The 23151-nt window shown below is 40.1% G+C and overlaps 1 protein-coding gene and 1 non-coding gene across 2 annotated transcripts in view; one reads left to right on the top strand and one right to left on the bottom strand.

The window, feature by feature from the left end:
• Positions 1 to 23151, bottom strand: part of Efhb (EF-hand domain family member B) — a 56961-nt gene that overhangs the window by 305 nt on the left and 33505 nt on the right. Inside the window, exons 7-12 of the mRNA XM_051204196.1 lie at positions 21587 to 21670; positions 20868 to 20935; positions 19592 to 19746; positions 12549 to 12756; positions 4135 to 4350; positions 3537 to 3718 (exon numbers count right to left, since the gene is read on the bottom strand). Of these exons, the coding sequence (XP_051060153.1) occupies positions 3537 to 3718; positions 4135 to 4350; positions 12549 to 12756; positions 19592 to 19746; positions 20868 to 20935; positions 21587 to 21670 (913 nt within the window). The remainder of the gene's footprint in view (positions 1 to 3536; positions 3719 to 4134; positions 4351 to 12548; positions 12757 to 19591; positions 19747 to 20867; positions 20936 to 21586; positions 21671 to 23151) is intronic.
• Positions 8752 to 8889, top strand: LOC127236520 (small nucleolar RNA SNORA70). The gene has a single exon (XR_007835778.1). It is a non-coding gene; the product is annotated as a small nucleolar RNA SNORA70 (small nucleolar RNA).

Genomic DNA, 23151 nt, shown 5'->3' with positions numbered 1-23151 from the left:
CCCCAAAATATATGTGTTCACATGTACATATGTGCCTATACATATAAAATGAGAAGGTATCAAAATTCCAGCACTTTCCAGACACATGGGAGGGTGGTCCTTTCCTGTGCCCCTAGCACTTGGGAGGCTGAAGTAGAAATCCTGAAGTTTGAAGCCAGCCTGGCCTACACAGTGAATTACAGGTAAGCTTGTGTTGCAGACTGAGACCTTCCCTCCTCTGGGGCAGTGAAAGGTGGCTTAGCCAGTGAAGGTGCTTGTTTCAGGACTGATGACTAGATTTGATCCCCTAATCCCACATCACAGAAGGAAAGAACTGATTCCCACAAGTTGTCCTCTGACATCCATACATGAAGCACACAGACAAAATTTAAATTTAACCCCCAAAATAAAAATTAACTGAATTTAAATTAAAAGCAAAAAACAAAACAAAACAAAACAAAAAAAACCCCCACTGGGCATGATAGTTTGTGCTTGTCAGCACAGCACTCAGGAGGCAGAGGCAGGGAAATACTCTTGAGTTGAAGGACTACTGACCTACATAGTAAGACCTTGTGGGAGAGGGAAAAGAATTATACAGTATACCCAAAAAAAAAAAAAAAAAAAAAAAAAAAAAAAGAAAGAAAAAGAAAAACGTAGCAGCTTGTTACAACCTGTACCAAGAGTTCTAATTGGCCTTAATAATATAAACCTAAAGTCGGATATTAGAGGATTAAAGCTGAAAGATCAGAGTGGAGCACACAGCCACTAGAGTTCTTACCTCTATGAAATTCTCAGACTGAAAGGGGGCTGGCTCCTGTCTTTGCCTGCCTTATATTCCTCTCTCCATCCAAACATTTCTCTTCCTGTTTCCTCCTCCCAAGTACTGGGATTAGGTGTGAACCACCACTACCCAGCCTCTTTGGTTAACTAGTGGCTAGCTTGGAACTCTGGTCCCCAGGCAAGCTTTATTTGTTAAAGCACAAATAAGGTATCATCACATTATGCATATTATTGTGTTTTCTTTGAAGTTTTTGACTATTAATGAATTAACTACTAAGAGACATTTGATTGTGGGGGCTACTAAGTTAAACCAACATATATATTTTAAAGATATCTTGACTTCAAAATTTAAGTCTATGGATATGTTGCTTTGGAAAAGAGGTTCTGACCCAGGTGATCCAATATCCACAACATTTTCAAGGCTATTGGCTGAGATGGATCAACCACACTAAATACCCCAGTCAGGATTTGGCTATTCTCATGGACCCTAAAGATACATCATCCACAGACAGAAGAAAGTAATTTATGGAAAACAACACCCACATTGCCAAGATTTAGGGGTGGAGTGGATATGGATGGTCTTTGGTTATTTCAAAGGTTATGGATGTTTGTTATATTTAGGGGGATAGAGAATAAAAAGATAACTATAATTTCAAAATACTTTACATTCGTATGGATTTTGGTTTACTGACACAAATTTAAGATCAATTTTGTTATGCATATATTTTTATATTTCTACTTTTAGTATTCTTATGCAGTACATTTAAAATGTATAGTTAAGAAATACAAATTAATAGTCATTTGTAATACTCAAATTTATAGTCATGTTAGTTTTCAAGATATACAGAGATATTTCAGATGGATAGGTAATCTTCAAAAACTTCAAAGACCTACAGAATATGGCATTTAAAATGTTTTTAAGAACTTAGACTTTTTTTGACAGTGAGACACCTGACAGCGCCAATTACTTCAAAAGAATGATAGGCATGGAAGAAACTCCTTATGGAGTTTGCTTTCAATGTGGGCAAGAAACTGATCTTGCATGGATTGCTTGACAATATGCTACACAAAATGGACATGCAGGACCCACAGGAAAATGACTACTAAACTTGCCAAAACAAGGTGGGACAGTCCTTCAGATTTCCTGCTTCATAAAAGAGTCAGCCAGACATTCTGCAGGACACAGAAGAAAGTGACTGGAGAATTTTTCCAAAATAGGTGGAACAGTGCTTCAAATTTCCTGCTTCACTGAGAAGTCTGCCAGATATTCTAAGTCTGTAGGCTGAAGATGAATGTCCCAATGTTACAAAAAACAAAAAACAAAAACTTTGGGTGACTATCCAGGCAGCCATATTTCTCTATCATTTCTAGAGTTTTGGAAGTTGCTTCCAATGTACTTCCTGTTTACTTAGGTAATATTATATCCTTCTGGGGTCTTTCATGGAATTGAAGTCTAGATATTTATAATTATAGTTTTCCTTAGTTATGATCAAAAATAAATTAGATATAAAACTTTAGACTCACAAAGATTGGATAGAGTATTTTCTTTAATTTTGTCAAATATAAATAGACTAAGCATTATAACTATAATTCTTACTTAATACCTGTTTTGTTATATGTAATTTTACAATATTAAAGTTAAAACCTTCCTTTTAATTAGACAGAAAAGGGGAAATGATGTGAGATGTCCTTCTGTGTGCTGTGAATATGTGTTGCTTTTATTGGTTGATGAATAAAGCTACTTTGACCTATGGCAGGGCAGAATATAGCTAGGCCGGAAAGCCAAACTGAATACAGAGAAAAAGATTGGGTTCAGGGAGAGACACCAGCCAGCTTCTGAGGAAACAAAGCATGTAGAAAATGAGGTAACACCATAGTCACATGGCAATACATAGATTAACAGAAATGGGTTAATTTATATGTAAGAGCTAGATAGTAATAAGCCTGAGTGATTGGCCAAGCAATTATAAGTAATATTAAGTCTCTGAGTGATTATTTTATAAGTGGCATTGGGACCAGGCAGGACACAGAAAAGCTTCTGCCTATACAACCAAACTGAATATCATTTATTAAGAATCCTATATTTGAGGATCCCTATATAAGCTATAATTCTAAAAAGTCAACTATGATAGTCATGGGCTAGGACTGGGACTAGCACTGGGATTGAGGCTCAGTTGGTAAAGTTCTTACCTAACATGCAAAAAAAAAATAAACAAAACCTATATTTGATCCCCAGTCCAACAAGTACCAGGCACATACCTGTAATCTCAACACTCAGGAGTTGGAGGTAGGAGAATAAGAAGTTCAAGACCAAGACCAATCTCAGCTATATAGCCTGGACCACACAGGATGATGATGATGATAATAATAATAATAATGGTGATATGAATTAAATTAGAAGCAATACCTTATGCCTATAATCCCTGCACTCAGTAGAATGAGGCACTAAGATCATGATTTCAAGACCAGCCTGAGCTACATAGCAAAACCCAGTCTCAAAACAAATAAATAAAACACTAGCCAAATATGTTGGTTCATGCCTTTAGTCCCAATGCTTTGGGAAGCTGAGACAGGAGAACCACCCAAAGTTGTAGGCCAGTATGGGCTACAAAGTGAGTTCCAGGCCAGAGCGGGGTAAAGAAGTGAAATACCACCTGAAATAAAAATAAGATTAAAGACAACAATAACTAAACTGGTCACAATAATAATAGTGGTCATTGGTAAGTCAAAATTTGTCTTTGTATATTTATTTGCATAGGATTGGGTGATTTCTGTACCTCTTCCTTTGATCTGGTCTTGAAGAAGTCTCTCTCAAATACACCTTTCTGGGAGAAGATGGAGGGGTGCAGCAGTGAGTAAGCATTGCCCTCTTCACCATAATTATTCATGTCACTGACACGATGAATCCGAGGAGCAGGAATGTCAGATCGAACGGTTGGAACACCATATATGGGGTAACCTAGGTCATCAATGAGGGAGAAAAAGATACACAGAAACCCAGCTGTAAAACAGCAGCCACCAGTCACATTTGACCATTGAGGACTTTCAATGTAACTGATCTAAACTACAATGGCTTAGATGTAAAATTCAAAGACTATATAAAAAGGCAGAGTGTGGCCAAGCACAGAAAGACACCTTGGCTTCAGGGACATAACAGGCTGAGGCAGGGGGGATAGGAAAGCATTCAACATGCTCATTAACTTGGGCTATCATGAACAGGTCAGTAAAACATATCCTGAGTGCTTACAGCATAGAGTTAAACATAAAATCCAAAGCCTTGAGAAACAAATAGTCTAATACAGAGAGAGGCTAGGGACAATGCCAGGACACATTATGGACATTGCAATTACTTCATAAGGAATGTGACATGCTTACACATAGAAGGAACAGCTCCAACAATTGCATTGATCTCTGAAGAAGTTGTCTTATAGTGGTTAGAAACTTTGTCACTTGGTCTCAGGAGTAACCGAACAGTCTCTTCTGAACTTCCTGGTTCTTTGGGGACTATATCTTCAGGCTGTATCAGAAGAGTTGGCTGCTCAGCTTCTCCCGTGGTAGCCTCAGTAGTGTTGTTACAGTCTTGTTTTCTACCTTGGAGAGACAGGGAACAAAAAAGTATGGGAAGACATCACTTCTTGGTGCTTGCTGTTCTGTAACAAGCTAGATTATTTGGACAGGCAAGATTGCTCAGTGGGTAAAGGCATTTGCCACCAAGCCTGACAGCCTGAGTTAGAGCCTCAGGACCTACAGAATGGAGGGAAAGAACTGACCCCTTCAAGTTGTTCTCTGACTTCTACATGTGCACTGTGACATGTGCAGCCACATATATATGTACATACACATAATATGATAATCAAATATAATAATAATAAATGTAATGATTTTTCAAGATTGATTTCCTGGTAGCTGCTTCCTAACATTGGAACCGAAACCTGTGAAGCCGCCTCCAGTGCCATTGCTCCACTGTGGAACAGCAAGTTCAGGCAAATGTCAGGCATGATCCCAGTATGAACTCATATCTCTTTTTCTGCTCCTCCACTTTATTCCAGAAAAATCTTTGCAGTCAGAGAACCCTTTATTTTTCTTCCAAATCAGAGTAAACCCAGAGACTCATGAAAGCTAGAAAAGTCCTCTACACCTGAACTGTCTCCTTGGCTCTCCCTTTATTAGAGCTCACCCTCCTATTTAGCTTGAACTAACCCTAACCCTAAACCTAAATCTAACACTAACCCTAACCCTAACCCTAACCCTAAATCTAACGCTAACCCTAACCCTAAACCTAACCCTAAATCTAAGGCTAACCCTAACCCTAACCCTAAACCTTAACCCAAACCCTAAACCCTAATGCAGAGAAAGGGTAAGAACCTGCTATGAGCTGGGGGCCTGAATCTCTAACTTCATACAAGTAAGTACACAGGAAAAAACCCAGGACTGTGGAACATCATGGAAGCACATGCAGCTAGCATGCACCAGGCACCAGGACCAATCCAACGCCGAACACCGAAAAGTCAAAACCTTGAGGTAGAACTGAAACTGCAGACTCATTTTATCAGTCTCTTCAGAAAGCTAAGGCTTCTTTTCGAATAGCTACCTACTCCACCGGTACCACTAGAGGGCACTGTGGTGTTTCCACGGCCACAGAAGAACGCTGAGGAAATCCTTGCAAAGGTTGTAAAGAGCTCCCAGAGCCTGTTCAGATCTACAATGTAGGCTGCATGCCCTGAGAGCTCCAGATTCTCTACCTAAAAGCAGAAAACTGCACAGTTTGAAAAGTTGCTAGCCATAAAACTGAAAGGCAGTCACTATAAATACCTGTCCCCCCAAATGCCAGGCCTGAGACAGAATGTGGTGTAGGAAATGCACTGTAAGGCTGGGTAGAGTGACACAGAGCTATAATCCCAGTACCAGGGCAGCTGAGACAGGGGGATGATAAATTGTAAGACAGACTGGAATAAATAGAAGCAAACCTTGCCTCAAAAACAAAATAAAAAACAAGAAAAAGTCCAGGAAGAGTCAGGCAGTGGTTGGCACATGCCTTAAATCTTAGCAGACGCAGGTGAATCTGAGTTTGAGGTCAGCCTGCTCTACTGAATGAGTTCCAGGACAACCAGAGCTACACAAAGAAGTTCTGTCTCAAGAGGAAAAAAGATGAGGAGGAGGAAAGAAAAGAAAGGAGGGAGAGAGGGAAGGAGGGAATAGGAGAGAGGAATGGAGGAGGAAGGGAGGGAAGGAGGGAGGAGGAAGAAAGAAAGGGAGAAGGGTGGGAGGGAGAGAAGAAACATATCTATAATCCAACAAATCAGAAGATGAGGCAAGTGACTAAAATGCAAAAAATACAATAATACAACAAATAAAGGAACTACCTGACTTGAAAATAATCCTCTACTTTTTCTTAAGATCATGAGTTGTGTGTGCCATGAAAGGGAAGAATTCTCACATCTATAATCTTAGTACTTGAGAAACAGGGTTAAGAGGCTGCCACATGCAGGTGGCCAGCCTGGAGAATTTGTTAAAAAAAAAAAAAAAAAAAAAAAAAAAAGGCCAGGGAGATGGATCAGCCAGCAGGTAATGGTGCTTGCCTCCAGGCTGACATTCCAAGTTCTATAGATAGGACCCACATGAGGGAAAGAGTGCTAACTCCCACAAGTTGTGCACTGCCCTTCAGATCCCTCTGCATTCTCAATGGGTGAAGAGAGTAATGTCCCAGATATAAAGGGCTTACGTCACCAAGAAGGGTGGAATTTAGTTTTTTGGTTTTTGTTTGCTTTTTAGTTTTAGCCTTACAAAATGACATGCCAACCCAGGAATAAAAGCAGAAATAGCAGTGCTATTATTTTGGAGAGACACTCCACAGGGGAAATAAAAAATGTCAGTAACCTTTTAAAAAGATAATCCGAGCAACCAGATGCTGAAAGTGGAAGCCAAGGCAGTATGGACCAGATAAATTGTAGCCTGAAAAATAACTCTCAACAGACTTAGCTGATAAAACTGCACATTCAGAAAATGCTACAAGCATTTAGAAAAGCAAAGTACAGTCAAAGTTGGTCCTGACACGATAGCATTCATTAGAAACAAGATAAAGTAGAAATAGAAAATTTCTGAGGTGTGGTAATCACAGAGCTGCCTGTATTACCTTTAAAATATCTGGAAAGAACTTAAATTTCAGAGTGAAGGATGATTTAGGAAATCAGACTGCATAAAAAAGTTTGACAGGCCCGAAGATGGATTTGTGAAAACCACAAAAGGCTCTCTTGCTGGGCGTGGTAGTACAGCACATATTCAAGGAGGCAAGACAGGCTCTGAGTTCAAGGCCAGCCTAATCTACAGAGTGGCTTTCAGGATAGGCTCCAAAGATACAGAGGAACCTTGTCTCAGCTTATTCTATCTCCAAGGTCACTGGGTAAGCACATGATGTACATACATACATGCAGGCAAATACTCATACACATAAAATAAATCTGAATAAAAAGTAGATGGGCAGGGTGGGCCTTGCCTATAATCCAAACACTTGAGAGGCAGGAGGATTGCTGCTAGTTTAAGACCAAAGCTAGACATCAGACTGGCCCATATAGTGAAACCTTTTCTTAAAACAAACAAGCAAGCAAGCAAGCAAACAAACAAAAACAAGGGGCTGCAGAAATAGCTCAGTGGTTAAGAGTGCATACTACTCTTAGAGAAGATCTGGGTTCACTTCCCACTACCATATGGTGAGTCATCTGCCTGTAACTCTTGTTCAAGAGGCTCTGACACCCTCATAGGGACCCCATGAGTACTTGCAAACATACCTACATGAACACACATACATATACACATAATTTAAAACAAAAATAAATTTTTAATCCCAAATTTATATAATAAAGAAGAAAGGAAAGAGAGAGGGAAGGAAAGAAGAAGGGAGGAAGGGAGGGAGAAGTAGGGGGCAGGCATAGTCACATATCTGTGGTATCCCAGCACTTAGGTGGCGCAGCAGAAAAATCAGGTTACCTGGGTTGCCTCAGCTATACAGAAAGTTCAAAACCAGCCTGGGCTACAGGAGATTTTGCCTCAAAAGATATAGAGGGATCAGGGGAAGGAGAAAGAGCTAAAAATAGAAAAGATAATAGGAATGTTTTCAAACTCTCAAAGAAAATTCTATTCATAAGCCAGGCATGACAAAACATATCTAAAACTCCTAATCACAGGAGTTTCTGAATTCTAGGCCAGCAGGGGCAATACAGTGAGACTCTGTCACAAAACATAAATATAATCAAGAAGTATGGGAAACAGATACATACTTGTAATCCAAGCACTCAGAAATCACACACAGGAAGATCACTGGACAGTTCATGTGCTGCCCAGTTCTAGAATTGAGTTCCACCACACACCACAAAAAAGGGGGGCTGAGGATTTGCTCAGTGACAGGGTGCTTGCTTACTGTGTAGAAGGTTCTCAATGTTATTGTATGTGTATGGGCGCCTTGCCTGCATGTCTATCTGTGCACCACATGCATGCCCAATATTTGCAGAGACCAGAAAAGGGTGTCATATGTAGCCCATAAGCTACAAACATTTGTGAACCTGTAAGCCCTGGAAATTAAATTCAGGTGTTCTGTAAGAGCAGCCATTGTTCTTAACCACTGAGCCATCTCTCCTGCCCCTATGTAAAAATTTAAAAATCATACATTTTTATGTCAAATTCTATTTCAATATTTATTTTTCTTGAATGTGGAGAAGTAACTAAAATGGGGTTTTCAAAACCCTTCACAGGGAACTATTAAATTTTGAGATTCTAAGTAATTTACTTTTTAATTTTTAAATAAGTACATAGTCCCAATATCAAAACATACAAAATCATACATAGAAAAGTTAAGTCTCTGGTTAGGAAAAGAAGGGGGACAAGAAAGAGTAAACACTGTTAAATATACTAATTCATGTATGAAATGTCATAATGAAACCCATTACTATGTATAACTAATATATGCTAATTTTAAAAATTTTTTAAAGTTAGTCTCCTCTGTAGTCATAAGTAAGCCAATCAGGTTCCTCTCCTCACAGCTCCACTGTGCAATGGCTGTGAATAGCAGCATTCTTGAGAGTATATACGACCTACTACTGTTTATGTGAGCTGCTCTAAGGGACCATGGCAACAGTGTTCTAGGGGACATTGATATTCCTGACACAATGCTGTCTCCAAGCTAGGATGGGAAGCCCCAGAGAACAGTGGCCAGAGTTCACATTACCCAGGCACCGTATTTCTCTGGACCAAGTTGCAGAAAAAGAACCATGTAACAGAAGGCCCATTTATAGCTAAGTTTGCATTCCCTGGTCACCAGAAGATGCACATCTCAAAGAAGTGGGGTTTCACCAAGTGAAAAACAATTGAATTTAAAGACATAGCAGCTGAAAAATTATGCAATGGGGTGAGGACAGCATCTTCAACAAATGGTGCTGGCACAATTGGATGAGAGTGTGTAGAAGACTGCATATAGACCCATGTCTGTTGCCATGCACAAAACTCAAGCCCAAATGGATCAAAGACCTCAACATCAATCCAGCCACATAGAACCTCTTAGAAGAGAAAGTAGGAGCTACCCTTGAACAAATTGGTATAGGAGACCGCTTCCTGAACATAACTCCAGGGGCACAGACACTGAGATCAACAATTAATAAATGGGACCTCTTCAAACTTAGAAGCTTCTGTAAGGCAAAGGACACAGTCGACAAGACCAAACGGCAGCCCACAGACTGGGAAAAGATTTTCACCAATCCTATATCCGACAAAGGGCTGATCTCCAAAATATACAAAGAACTCAAGAAACTAGTCAACAAAACACCAAATAACCCTATTAAAAAATGGGGTACAGAACTGAAGAAAGAATTCTCAATAGAGGAAATCAAAAAGGCTAAAAGACACATAAGAAAGTGGTCCACATCCTTAACTATCACGGAAATGCAAATCAAAACAACTTTGAGATACCATCTTACTCCTGCCAGAATGGCTAAAATTAGAAACACCAATGAGGACTCATGCTGGAGAGAATGTGGAGAAAGGGGAACACTCCTCCACTGCTGGTGGGAGTGCAAACTCACACAGCCATTTTGGAGAGCAGTATGGTGGTTCCTCAGGAAAATGGGAATTAGTTTACCACAGGACCCAGCAATCCCCCTCTTAGGCATATACCCAAATGATCCACATCCATGCAACAAAGACACCTGTTGAACTATGTTCATAGCAGCACTATTTGTAATAGCAAGAACCTGGAAGCAACCTAGATGCCCCTCAATTGAAGAATGGATAATGAAGATGTGGCACATCTACACAATGGAATACTACTCTGCAGAAAAAAATAATGGTATCTTGAAATTCGCAGGCAAGTGGATGGCACTTGAAGAAACCATCCTGAATGAGGTAACCCAGTCACAAAAAAGAGGAACATAGTATGTACTCACTCATATATGGATTTTAGACCTAGAGCAAAGGATCACCAGCCTATAATTCACACCACCAGAGGAACTAGGATACAAGGTGTATTCTAAGAGATCCATATAAAGTCTCTCACAGGACTGGGAAGGGACAAGTCCCCCAGAGCACAGGGGAAGTGGAAGCGAATGGAGAGAGAAGTAGGCGAAAACGAGGGGGAGGAAAGGAAAACACCAGGAAGATTGAGCCCGGTTAGGAATAGAAGACAGGAGAGAGAGAGAGAGAGAGAGAGAGAGAGAGAGAGAGAGAGAGAGAGAGAGAGAGAATATAAAAGAGGGAGCCAATATTGGTTTGAATAAAATTGAACACAAAGAAAGGTCTAGAGAACTACAAGGCTGCCACCAACTAACAATTTGAGCATCCGTGGAAAGGCTACCATAAATGCCCTTCTCAGATAGTAACTTCTCAAAAACTAACTTATCCATGGAGCCCTCATCTAATACCTGTTGGAAACAGGAGCAAACACCCATATACATAAACACTGAGTCCAACTAGAACCCAGAGGCAGATTGAGAGGAAAAGACCAGGTGGCAGAAACGCATAGAGACAGCTTACCTGAACAAGGAGGAGCTTACGGGCCCCCAGACTGATAGCTGGGAAGCCAGCATGGGACTGACTCAGGCCCCCCTGAATATGGGTCTCAGCCAGAAGGACTGAGCAGTCTGAGACCTCAGACAGGGGATCCAGGATGTATCCCTGGTGCACAAAAGGACCTTGCGAACACATCTCCAAGGGAGGGATAACTACCTTAACCTGGAGACAGGAGAGAAGCCCTAGTCCCTACTTCACATGACCTGTCAGATCTACAAGACCCCAACTGGATAGCATTCCCCTACATATGGAATTGGGGTGGGGGATGGGAGGGGAGGGTGTTTAGGGTGCATGTGAGAGGGCAGAGAGGATAAAAAGAGAGGGAGGGAAGAAAGAAGGAAGGGAGGGAGGGAGAGGGAACTGGGATCGACATGTAAAATAATAAATTTAAAAAATAAAAATGCTTTGACTCCAAAATTTAAGTTCAAGGACAAGTAACTGGGGAAAAGTTTTTCTATTTTTGTTTCCACAGAAAATGAAAAGCTGTGGATTCCGTCCAGACTAATGTGGTTTGATCAAGCCAGACCGCCTGAAACAGAGTACCAGGTGATCCTACATTCAAAACAGCTGGACAAAGCAGCCTTGTAGACTACAGCCAGGATGTTTGCATCTCTTAGAATCCCCCAAGACAGCACCCCTTACCAGCAGGAAGTAGTTTGGGAAGAACGATGCCCAAATCCCCAAATATTGTCTATAAATGTTTGTTTTCATTTAAATGGACTTAGTTATTAAAAAAAAAAAAAGAAAGAAAGAAAAAAGACATAGCAGCTGAGAAGTTATCTTCTAAGGCTAAGGAGTCAAATACATCCCCAATTGCTGCCCTTTGGACAAGTGGCTAGCCTGCACTCAGGAGAACTGCCATTTGCTTAATGTCCTGTCCCAACAATCATGTTCACTAACGAACCTTATACTTAATTAAAAGAAAAAAAAAAGCAAGTCTCATCGTTGCCCTTAGCCACACACTTCCATCTGCATGAGGGCTTTCAGATTCTTTCCTTCCCTTCCCTATACATCCTCCACATGAACAAACACATGCGCATATCACCCTAGTTTCCCTCTCTGTTGCAGTGATAAATACCATGACCAGAAACAATGTGGCTGAGTAAAGGGTTTATTTATCTTACACCAGGTCTCAGTCCAGCATTGAGGGACATGAGGGCATAAACTGAAGCAAGAACAGAACCAGAAACTATGGAGGAACATTGTTTATGCTCATGCTCAGCTACCCTTTTTTTTTTAAGATTTACTTATTATTTTTTATTTATGTGATTCTGTGTGAGGCTTCATGACTTTATGTGCACCACATTCATGCCAAGGCAGTCACATGAAGGTGTGAGCCACCTAATGTAGATGTTGGGAATTGAACCTACTGGCTAGGAACTGGCCCTTCTGCAAAAACAATAAAACTCTTAACCACTGAGTCATTTCTCTAGCTCCTCCAATAGCCTTAAACAGCCCAGACCTGCCTACCTACCTAGGGATAGTGCTGCCCTACAGTGAACTGTCCCCTTCTGTGAACTGTCCCCTTCTGTGAACTGTTCCCTCTGAGTAGCTTGGGCCCTCTTACATGAACCATCAATAAAGACAATCTCTCACAGAATCTAATCTGGTCAGTCCCCCAGTTAAGAATCCCTAGGTTGACTCTAGGCTGTGTCAACTCTGACTGTTGAAAGCTATCTAGGATACATACTATTAAAGTTGGTTGAAATCCAATAATTCAACAAGCTTTAAAGAAATACCTTTAATAATGACCCTCTTCTCATACTCTGTGAGAGGTACTTTATCTTTCCAATTAAGGAAATTGGCAAATTCCACATAGTTAATCAGGCCATCCTGGTCCACATCACAGTACTCAAACAGCTGGTTCAGAAGCACCTCGTCTAGATGCAGGTTTGCTTGGTCACAAGCTTCATGGAGTTCTTCTCTGTCAATCATCCCATCTCCCTTCTGTCAACCAGTAAGCAAAGGTGGGTAAGCTGAGTATGGTCTCTAACAAAAAAAAAAAAAAAAGACATGGCTCTAGCACACACAAACTCAGCAAATTTCAACCTCTACTAAGAAGAATCAAATATTGTGTATGTAAAGCAAGAGTTATCTTCATTGAGTCAACCTGCCCACCTGATAGACATACTTTGTAGTTTGTGATCCTACTACAAGTAGAATGTAATTCAGAACCTTTTGTTATTGGTCCTGAAGATTGAATCTAGGCCCTTGCACACAGTCAACACATATGAACTATGTTCACAACCCCACTTATTTTAATCATCTTTTTCTTTTTTTCCTCCTTATTTATTTTAATATTTTATTATTTTCAGGCAATGTCTCATGTAGTCCAGGCCAGTTTTAAGATCAACTCTGTAGCTGAGAATGGCCTTGAATTCTGATCCTCTGCCTCCCAAATGCTGGGATGACAGGCTTGTTCTCACACACCCTGTTTAATCATACCCTTTAAATCAAACTGACTGTACTGGAATGTAGCTGGCATAATCATAAAACATGCTTGGCATTTCACTTGAGCAATGTTTTGCATGTCTGACAGCTCATTACAATTTTTCATGCTGACAGAGTTTTTAACACCTTCTTTTTCTCACCAGGGCCATAAATGATCCTGTACATCACTGCTTACTATCAAGGAAAACAGACATGAGATTACAAAGCAAAGTGTATGGAGACCTGTGTTTGCTTGATATTTCTCCCACTAGCAAGAAAAAGAAACTACCCCCATTGTAACAGTGTTAAGATTCATTCTTACAGGGAGGAAAAAACCCCTGGTCTCCTTTCACATAATAGTTAAAGGCAGAAATACCTACACTAAGTGTTTTGGAGGGAAATTGATGAGAGTAAAGAGAAATTTGGCTGGTTCTCTTAGGAGATGGGGGGGGCAGAGTATATAACACCTATTAAAGAAGAAAGACAACAGCTAAGACATCTTAACCACTTGGTGCCCAATGCATCTCAAGCCAACCTTAGATGCACTCAAAGATGATGCTAAGGAGCCAAGGATTTCATTTTGTGCACGCCACCCCTATCCCATGGGAGATTGCTTTGGGTGAATTCTGGATGCTATATGTAGGGATATAGCTCAAGAGTAGAGTATTTGCCTCAAATGTGTAAGGTCCTGACTTCTATTTAAAGAGAAAAAAGAATATATGAATGTATTGGCCCATTAAAGAGATTTAGGGGAATCTGTCAAAAGAAACTACTTATGAATGAATCATTGAGCATTACTGGGGCTCCACCAGCCCAGAGATGAATTCACAATGCCACTGAAGATAAACCACTGCAGAAATGGGCTGATGAGTGAATTCTAAATAAATTACTGTGGCCCTCATGTTGTTAACACATATTACCATGACAATAGTTATAAATGTCTTAGATTAAGGTAAACTCTTTTATACATGTTTCTATGGCAAATCCAAATCAACCAAAACCTTGAACCTGCTACCCTGACAGGAAAGTAATGTGGTAGCTAATGACAGAATCAAAATGTCTACAAACCTAAAATAGATATTGTCAATAATGACAGCTTTGTTGCCCAATACAAGGCTTGTATTTTCGTTGAACTCCATGTCACTATCATGCCACTCAAAGCTCAAGGAAAGCTGGCCATCATGGGGAGTTAGGAAGGATAAGAATTTCCTTTATGAATTATAGAGACAAAGATAGTCACTAGCCAAAATCCCCAGTTTTGTCTCCGAGTCCCTCAGAGTTTTTTGCTGTCCTTCTATTCCAGTGCTGTGTGCTGTGTATGTTTAGCAGCTGGATCTCAGGTTGCTGTACTATAAGGAAGTTATGATTTCATTTTTGTTCTTTTTTTTTTTTTTTTTTTTTTTTTGTTGTTTGGGTCTTGGGTTTTGAGACAGAGCCTCACCCAGGCTGACCTCTATTATGAATCTTTCTGCTTCTGGCTCCCAAATGTTGGGGCTTAGGCATGCACTACACTCCACAAGAAGCCCCAATTTGTACCAGTTGCTACTCTCCATGATACAACTTTTTTCCTTTCTTCATTGGAGCTATTTTGTAGCTGCCAATATGATATACCTTTGCTTGCAAACTTGATGGTATGCTCTCTCAAGCCTGCTTATACTCAAGTAGCAGAACACTGCCACTCAAATTTATGTTTAACACATTCAGATTCTAAGTGACCTAAACCAAAGGTCTACTATTATCCAGAATGGTGTTTAATAGACAATGTGCTCTCCATGAACAACAGAATTAATCTTATAAGGCAAGAAAACCCATTTCTAAAACAAAAGTTTTTTTGCTGTTTTAATTATTTTTCTATAAAACTGAAGCAGGGCATCTAGTAGTTTTGAATTCCACTGCACTAGATTGACATCATCCTGACTTCTCAGTAAAACATTCCTTAAGGATGCCAAACATTACACTGTATAGATTAAAAGTAGTTGATAGTTTAAAAGATACATCATCATTAAACAATGCTTGGTGATGTGATGTTATCATAAGGTGGCTTAGTTGGATAGTCAACAGCTATTAAGATGACTTTGTTTCTTATAATTGCATTCAAAATAGACTTTTACAAAAGCAAAGAACTATGCATCACAGCATATGTCTTAGTTAGGGCTTCTATTGCTGTGATGAAATACCATGACCAAAAAGCAACTTGTGAAGAAAAGGATTTATTTGGCTTATACTTCCATATCACTGTTCATCTTCAAAAAAAAGCCAGAACAGGAACACTAACATGGCAGGATCCTAGAGGCAGGAGCTGATACAAAGGCCGCAGAGGGTTGCTTACTGGCTTGCTCTCATGGCTTGTTCTGCCTGCTTCTTTTAGAACCCAGGACCAACAGCTCAGGGATGGCACCATACACAATGAGCTGAGTGCTCACCCATCAATTACTAATTAAGAAAATGCCCTATATCTTACGGAAATATTTTCTCAATTGAGCTTCCCCTCCTTTCAGATAACTCTTACCTTGTGTCAAATTGTCATAAGACAACGCCACAGAATTCTGTTATTTGTATTTGGGAGCTGTTTAGAACTTACTAAAGGTAGCTTTGTGGCCAAGCACTTGCCTAGGAAGTGTGATGCCTGAGTTTCATCCCAATAGTAACACACACACACACACACACACACACAATTACAATAGATTTGAATCAGGTATCATTGTGCATGCCTGTACTCTCAACTTGAAGGTTCAGAATCCAATACATGTAACCCCATCAAGTAAAGTTTGTACGGATATGTGTGTGTGTGGGGGGGGTCTGTTTATCTATATCATTGTCTGTCTGTGTCTGTATATATGTATTTGTGAATAAAGATTTAAATGTGCTTATTCTAGCTTACATATTTTCATATTGAAGGTCATCTTGAAATTAATGGAATATCCAGTAGTCACTAAAAATCAGGCAAAGCATCAAATATATTTTCCTTTTATTTTTAATTTTTAATTATGCATATGTATCCATGAGGAGAGATATGCACATGTGCAGGTGCCCTGTGAGTCAAAAAGAGGTTATCAGATTACCTAGAGCTGGAATTACAAGCAATTGTGAACCATGCATTACAGTTACTGGAAAATGAACTCAGGTCCTCTACAAGATCACAGAACCATTTCTCCTCAACCCCATTTATTTTTCACTCTTTTCTTCTTCTTTTCCTTTCTTTCTGTTTCCTTTTTTGTGACAAGGTATGATGGGGAATGTTCTTCTGTGTATGTTTCTCTTATTGGTTGATGAATAAACACTGTTTGGCAAATAGAGGCAGGAACATAGGCAGGGAGAGCAGACAAGGAGAATTCTGGGAAAGGTAGGCAGGAGAGCCCACCAGAGACAGATGACATGTAGCCACCAAAGGAGAAACAGGTCTGGGCATTCTCCGGTAAGCAAGGACCACATGGAAATGGGTCCTTGAGAAATGGGTTAATAATTAAGACAAAGCTAGCCAATAAGAAACCTAGTCATCTGCCAAAAGTTTAATAGTTTATATAAGCCTCTATGTGTTCATATGGGGCTAAAGCGGCAGCAAGACCTAGGCTGGACAAGAGAAACAGCCAGTAACAAAGGTATGTATGTATTCCTGGCTGTCGTGGAACTTGCTACGTAGACTAGGCTGGCCTCAAACTCACCTGAAATCTACCTGTGCCTGGCTACCCAGTGCAGGGATTTAAGGTGTGTGCTACCTTGACCCACTTCTACTTACACTTTCTTAAAACACTGTTTTGGAGGGAAAAGCACAGAGGCTTATAGACATCTGTTGTCTCCTATGTGGCCATCACAGCTTCCTTATATGGGGCTGGAGATGGCTCAGCAGTTAAGAGCACTGGATGCTCTTCCAGAAGACCTGGGTTCCATTCCCAGCACCCTCATGGCAGCTCACAACTACCTGTAATTCCAGTTCCGTGGCAAAACACCAATACATAAAAAAACCAAAAAATTCAAAAATAATAACTTCCTTATGGAGGGTGGGAGACAAAGCAAAGCAGTGTTTTGCTCAATAGCCCTGTAGAGGCCTCAAAAACTTGATTTTCCTGCCTCAACCTCCAACATGTGGTGGCCTGGAACTAACACAATTTTTTTTATGTTTTTAGTTGTTTATTATTATGATGATGCTGAATGATAAATGCTCATTTTTTTTATTAATTTATTTTTTATATTCTAATCCCAGTTCTCCTTCCCTTCACTCCTCCCAATTCCCCCACTCCTCACCCCCAACCTCCCATCTGCTCCATGGAGAGGGTAAGGCCTCCCCTAGGAAGTCTACTAAGTTTGTCCCATCATCTAGTTGAGGCAGGACCAAGTCACCTCTCCACCCCCACACCCCTGTGTCTAGGCTAGGCATGGTATCTCTCCATATAGAACGGGCTCCACTAAGTCAGTTTGTGCATTAGTGTTAGGTCTTGGACCCATTGCCAGTGGCCTCATATATTGAATTAGTATAAATTTAAATGAGATGTTTTGCATTTATTTTATTTATAATGAGAATTGTTTTACTTGCTCATTGATGCACACTTATGTAGTTCCCAGGCCTAAAACCAAAGTAGCTGTATGGATGGAAGTTTCTGTCTCACCTAGTTCTGCCCATTTACATAGTTGTGAGTAATTGATATTTTTAATTAAATTAATTTTTAAAATGGAAAAGGCACTTGGGTAGTATTAACAAACACTGTGCTCAGTATGGGAAGGGAGACAAGAATTTTTCTTACTTTCTCCTTTTAAAATTATTCTGCTCTTTTTTTCTCTCTGCTTCTCACATAAGAATTGTGATTCCCCGGGTCAGGATAGAGCTCAGAAGTAGATCCCAGGACTGAGACAGTGCGGTGAAGTGGGGAAAAGGGGAGGGAGGGACAGGAGGAGAAGGCACAGAGAGAAATACAAGGCAGATTGTGTCAAGTTATCTCTTCTCCCTCCCCATCCTCCTCTCTCTCAAACACAGTGTAACTCACAGTTTAACAGGATATATGTACTTAGGAAATGACATAGTACATAAACCCATTCAGGATCAGGAGGAAGGGAAGCTGAATGCAGAACTAAAATTTTTAAGGTTTGTTTTGTTTTTCACTCAGCCTTAATCATATCTCAATTAGAGCACCATGCAGTGACATGGTTTATATTCTGCCCTGGATTCTTTCATAATTATTTATTTCAAATTTGTGGCTGTTTCTACTAACTTTCTTCTGTGTTAATAATGTACACAAATTTTTGCTCATGTAATTTTGAATAAAAGCTAGACTCATAATTTAAAATGATTGTGATTCTCTATCAGCACACATCATATGTATTGGTATCAAACTCATTTGAAAATGGTTTATAGCTCCAGCAAAAAAGCTCAATGGATAGGGGCACTCACACCAGACCTGATGACCTACGTTCAATCACTGGACCATACAAAAATAATAATCTTTTTAAATCCACTTAAATTGGTTTATAAACTGCCTAGAAAACAAGATACAATGAGGCACAAAAGAGAGTAAAGGAAAATCAAAGCAAAGTAAGAATGGAAGAAATCCAAATGTCCACAGTTGACAATGAAATTATTCAATAGGCTCTGAGCTTCCTGGAAAGTGGGGTGACAAAATGCACATTCAAGGAACTGGGGATGCAACTCAGACCATGCCATGATGTGCTTAGCCTGTGCAAAGTCCCATATTCAGCCCCAGCACCAAAAACTAAATGAACAAACTACATTTTTAGTAGTTTAAAAATAAATTGATCTTAGCCTAGTGGTGCAGCCCAATTGACACAGTTCTTGGGTAGCACATGCACAAACAAGATGTGGTGGCATTTGGGAGGTAGAAGCAGAAATATAAAGCTCACTCCTATCCTGTGCTACAGCATGGGTTGCACGCCTGCCTGGACTACAAGAGACCCTGTCTCAAAAATAAGGAGGAGGAGGAGAAAGAGGAGGAGAAGGAGAAGTAGTAGAAAGAGAAGAAGTTGATTTTGTACCCTTTGGATGGATAGCAGCCTCTGCTATCCAAGTCAATGGCATTCTATGAATGAGTTAGACGTAGACTGGAGTTGCAATGTATAGACACCAAAACTTAGGTATAAAACAATTATCCAATGTCCCCCAGAGATCCACAGAGTTATACTTACTCTTGTTCTCAGACACTGAGATTTGCTCAGTTCTATCTATGTGTAGGACAAAAGTAGTCACTCGTCACAGTCACAGATGTGTTTCAACTAAACTTCACTTACAAGGACAGTAATAAGCTGGATATGAGCCTCAGGCAATAGCTTACTGACCTCCCCTGCCCCCATATGCACCAGTCTGCTAGAATTTATCTATGCATCATAAACCCCTTGTTCTACTGGCCTTGTCATAGTGCCTGAAAGCTGACAGCAAAGTGTCAAAGTGCTGATAATTAAATTTCTTCAAGTGGTGGCGGGCAGCTGCAATCAGGGCTCGCTGGCGGTCTTTCCCACGAAGATATTCACCTGGGAGTCTGTAATGGATGAGATCACCGGCTCCTATTGAAGAAAGAAGTTGTCTTGCATGTGAATTTAAAATATAGCCATAGTGTTCCAGAGAGAGAGGCAGAGAAGGACAAAGTCTGGAGACCTAGCAACCTCTAGGAATGTAAAAACAAAAACCAGTCATAGCTAATGGTGGCCCTTCCCACCACTGTTTTGGTTTTGTAGACAAGATCTCATGAACTCAAGCTGGCCTTATTGAATTCATGGCAATCCCCTCAGTTTCCTAAACGCTGGGATTACAGGTGTGCACACCACACTCACTCTCACACTATTATGCAGAATGCTTCTGTGTAGGCCATTTGCTCACATGGTGAAAAGCCCTGGGTCCAACTCCATACTGAAAAGAACAACTACCCTCCTCCAAAAAAATTTTAGACATGCTCTCTTACTCTATTGGCTATATCCTCAAACTTGAAGCAATCATCTAGCTTCAGCCTGTCAAATACTGGGATTACAGAATGAACCACCATGCCTGACTAAGGTTCATTACAGTTTAAATGTCTTTAAAGCTGGGTCCCAAGTACAACAGAGGAATTAAATAAAAAGCTGCCTTATCTCACTGTTTGCTTAATAAGTTTACATTTATTTTCTAAGTAAAAGCCCACTTACAATACTAATGAGAAGGCCTTGAAATTGTATTAATTCAAACAACATGAAAAAATTCATTCTTATATACCATTAATATTATAAAGCTTTAACACTTCAACATCAGACCCTTTGAGACATAGCTTAGTGATGAGTGTTGTATGCACTAGGTCCTAGCTTCAACCTCAGCACTACAGAAAAAAAACAAAAACAAAAACACATGAGCATCTATGTCCATGGTGAAGGTAACAGTATAGCGTTCTGGGATGTTTCTCAACAGTTTATTTAGTATTCGTCCAGGGGCAGGACACTGGGCAAAAAACAAGACCCCAGCACTTGCAGCCCTCTAGCAGGACTTGGAAAAAGGGATTATTTCAACACTTCAATACAGGCTAAAAGCATATGGGTTAAGAGAAAAAGAGACTCTCAGAAAGAAAGTCACACCCAGGGCTGGGTGTGGGCTTTTCTAAGAAAGCCACTCATTTTATAGGAATATGTTTACTTGTCAAGAAGAAAATTCACATATTTACCATATTCCTCAGGCTGGAGGCAAGCTCCAAATGTGTGGCCTGGGGCAACGTTCATGGTTTCTGCAATGCTATAGGAAAAAAGACTCCTTGGTTAAAGTTCCCACCACCAAAAGTTGAAAGTTACACATGTTTGCTTTAGGCCCTTAACAACCCACAGATTCTCTCCTATAGACACACTGAAAAAGCAAAGGCAAGGCACAAGAATCTGGTATCCACCTGCATTAACAATGGCTGAAGGTTTTCCCTGCAGACCACTCCAGAGAGTGAGAAAGAGAAGGAGGGAAGGAGGGAGGGAGAGAGAGAAGACGGAGAGAGAGGGAAAGGGAGAGAGAGATTCAAAAATAGCAAAATAGTTTCTTTCTGATGTCCCAGAAATAAAGCTTTACACAGATTCCTCCCTCCCCCTTTTGCAAATGTGTACAACTCCACTAATCTCCTGGGAGGCCAAACACTGTAGGCAGTGACAGTGCTCCATTAATAAGCAATAGAGGAATAATTTTCTTATTCAATACAATTTAGTAAAATTCAAACCAATATTTGGTTTTTCAATGTAGCCCATGTAGGCATTCAATTCAAAAATATAGCTAAGGGTAGCCTTGAGCTCCTGGTCTCCTACTCTCCTTTCCTGTACTAAGGTTACAGGAATGTGCCACCAAGACTACCAGATGCCATTCAATGCAGAAGCTACAGAGCTGACAGGGCCTTAAGCTCAAACTTACGGGTCTAAAACTCTTCCAAGTTTGTGTTGAAACTTTTCTTTGAAGTCATCAGCTCTTTTGGATATAATTTTAGCTCCTCTTTCCCTACAAAATGAGAAGACTGTCACTTATCTTTACTATTAAATTGTCATTGGCTGCAAAATATTCACATAGTAAAAAGTATCATAATATCACTGTGCTTTCAATGAACAAGTCTCAAAAGATATTCCACGTTTCCCCCCACATGTACATACTCTATAATAAAAGTACACTTGGTAGATGGTAAACAGCATGGTCTGCAAATAAAGTGGGAGTATGACCTATTCAAGGTAAGGATTGAGGACAAAGTTTTTTATAGTAAGTAAGAGGGAGAGTATGGACAGAGGCATCTGGAAGAGTCCAGAACAGGGAGAGAATATAGTGGACCAAACATGACCCATAGTTTGAAAAAGTCTATGAGAGGAGACAGAGAGAGGGAGAGCAAGATAGGAAGAGAAAGAGTTCAGGTAAAGGAAACCAAGACAGAGGACCAAGAGGGAGGGGGCCATGAAAGCACATGGCCAAAATGGCAGGGCTACATAGAAACCAAAAGCTAGGGCAACAGAAACCCACAGACTGGAGAAGTTTAGAGTAGGGAGTGGATGAGAAGAGCCTCAGTTACTAAGTCAACCTGGTACAACAGTTAGCCATTTGTCCCTTTTTCTTTTGGACCTGACAGTCTGGAGATATAGCTAAGTGGAAGAACACTTGCCTTGCATTCAGTTCAATACTTAACACAAGAAAGGGGTGGGGTGAGGAGCAAGCAAAAGGAAACACTTTGGCAATTATGAGTAAAAAATATAAAAATGTTCTCAGTCAGGACAGAAAGATAGAATATAGACATTTGATATGAGGAAATGTATTCCCCGTTTCTACATAGCATCAAAGCTCCTTTTATGTGGAGATATCTCAAATAAGAATGTCAAAATAATGAACCACACCATATACAACCTTAGTCTTATGTCACTTAGAATGTTAAAATAATAATGAACATTTGTTTGTTTTTGTTTTTGTTTTATGAGACAGGGTTTCTCTGTGTCCTCGCTGTCCTGGAACTCACTTTGTAGACCAGGCTGGCCTTGAACTCACAGAGATCTACCTGCTTCTGCCTCTGCCTCCCAACTGCTTGGATTAAAGGTATGAGACACCACCACCTGGCACTAATGAACCACTCTTAAGATCTAAATATACACATCCTTATTCCTAGCCTAGTTGTAAAGTACTTATTTCAAAGAATGTTACTAAGAAAACTATAATAGCTTACATAAAAACTATGTCTTGGGGACAAGCTCACCATAGGATACCCACACATACCATATCCACACTAAATAAATGTTTAAAGAAAAACACATTTGCTTCCTTGTACAACCTTAGAACCCATGCTTTTACTTTGTGTGCTGTTGTCCTCCTCAATGCCCCCTCGGGTCCCCGATCTCATTTACTGGAGCAACAGGAAGAGAGAAAAAGTTACTTAGCAACCCTTTTTGATAGTACTTCAGAAGTCACAAGTCACATATACAAATACTGTAAAGAGATTTAAGCAAGAT

This window comes from Phodopus roborovskii, unplaced genomic scaffold, assembly GCF_943737965.1.
Source record: "Phodopus roborovskii unplaced genomic scaffold, PHOROB, whole genome shotgun sequence".
NCBI classification, from domain to species: Eukaryota; Metazoa; Chordata; class Mammalia; order Rodentia; family Cricetidae; genus Phodopus; species Phodopus roborovskii.
This window is presented reverse-complemented; position numbering and strand designations above follow the sequence as displayed.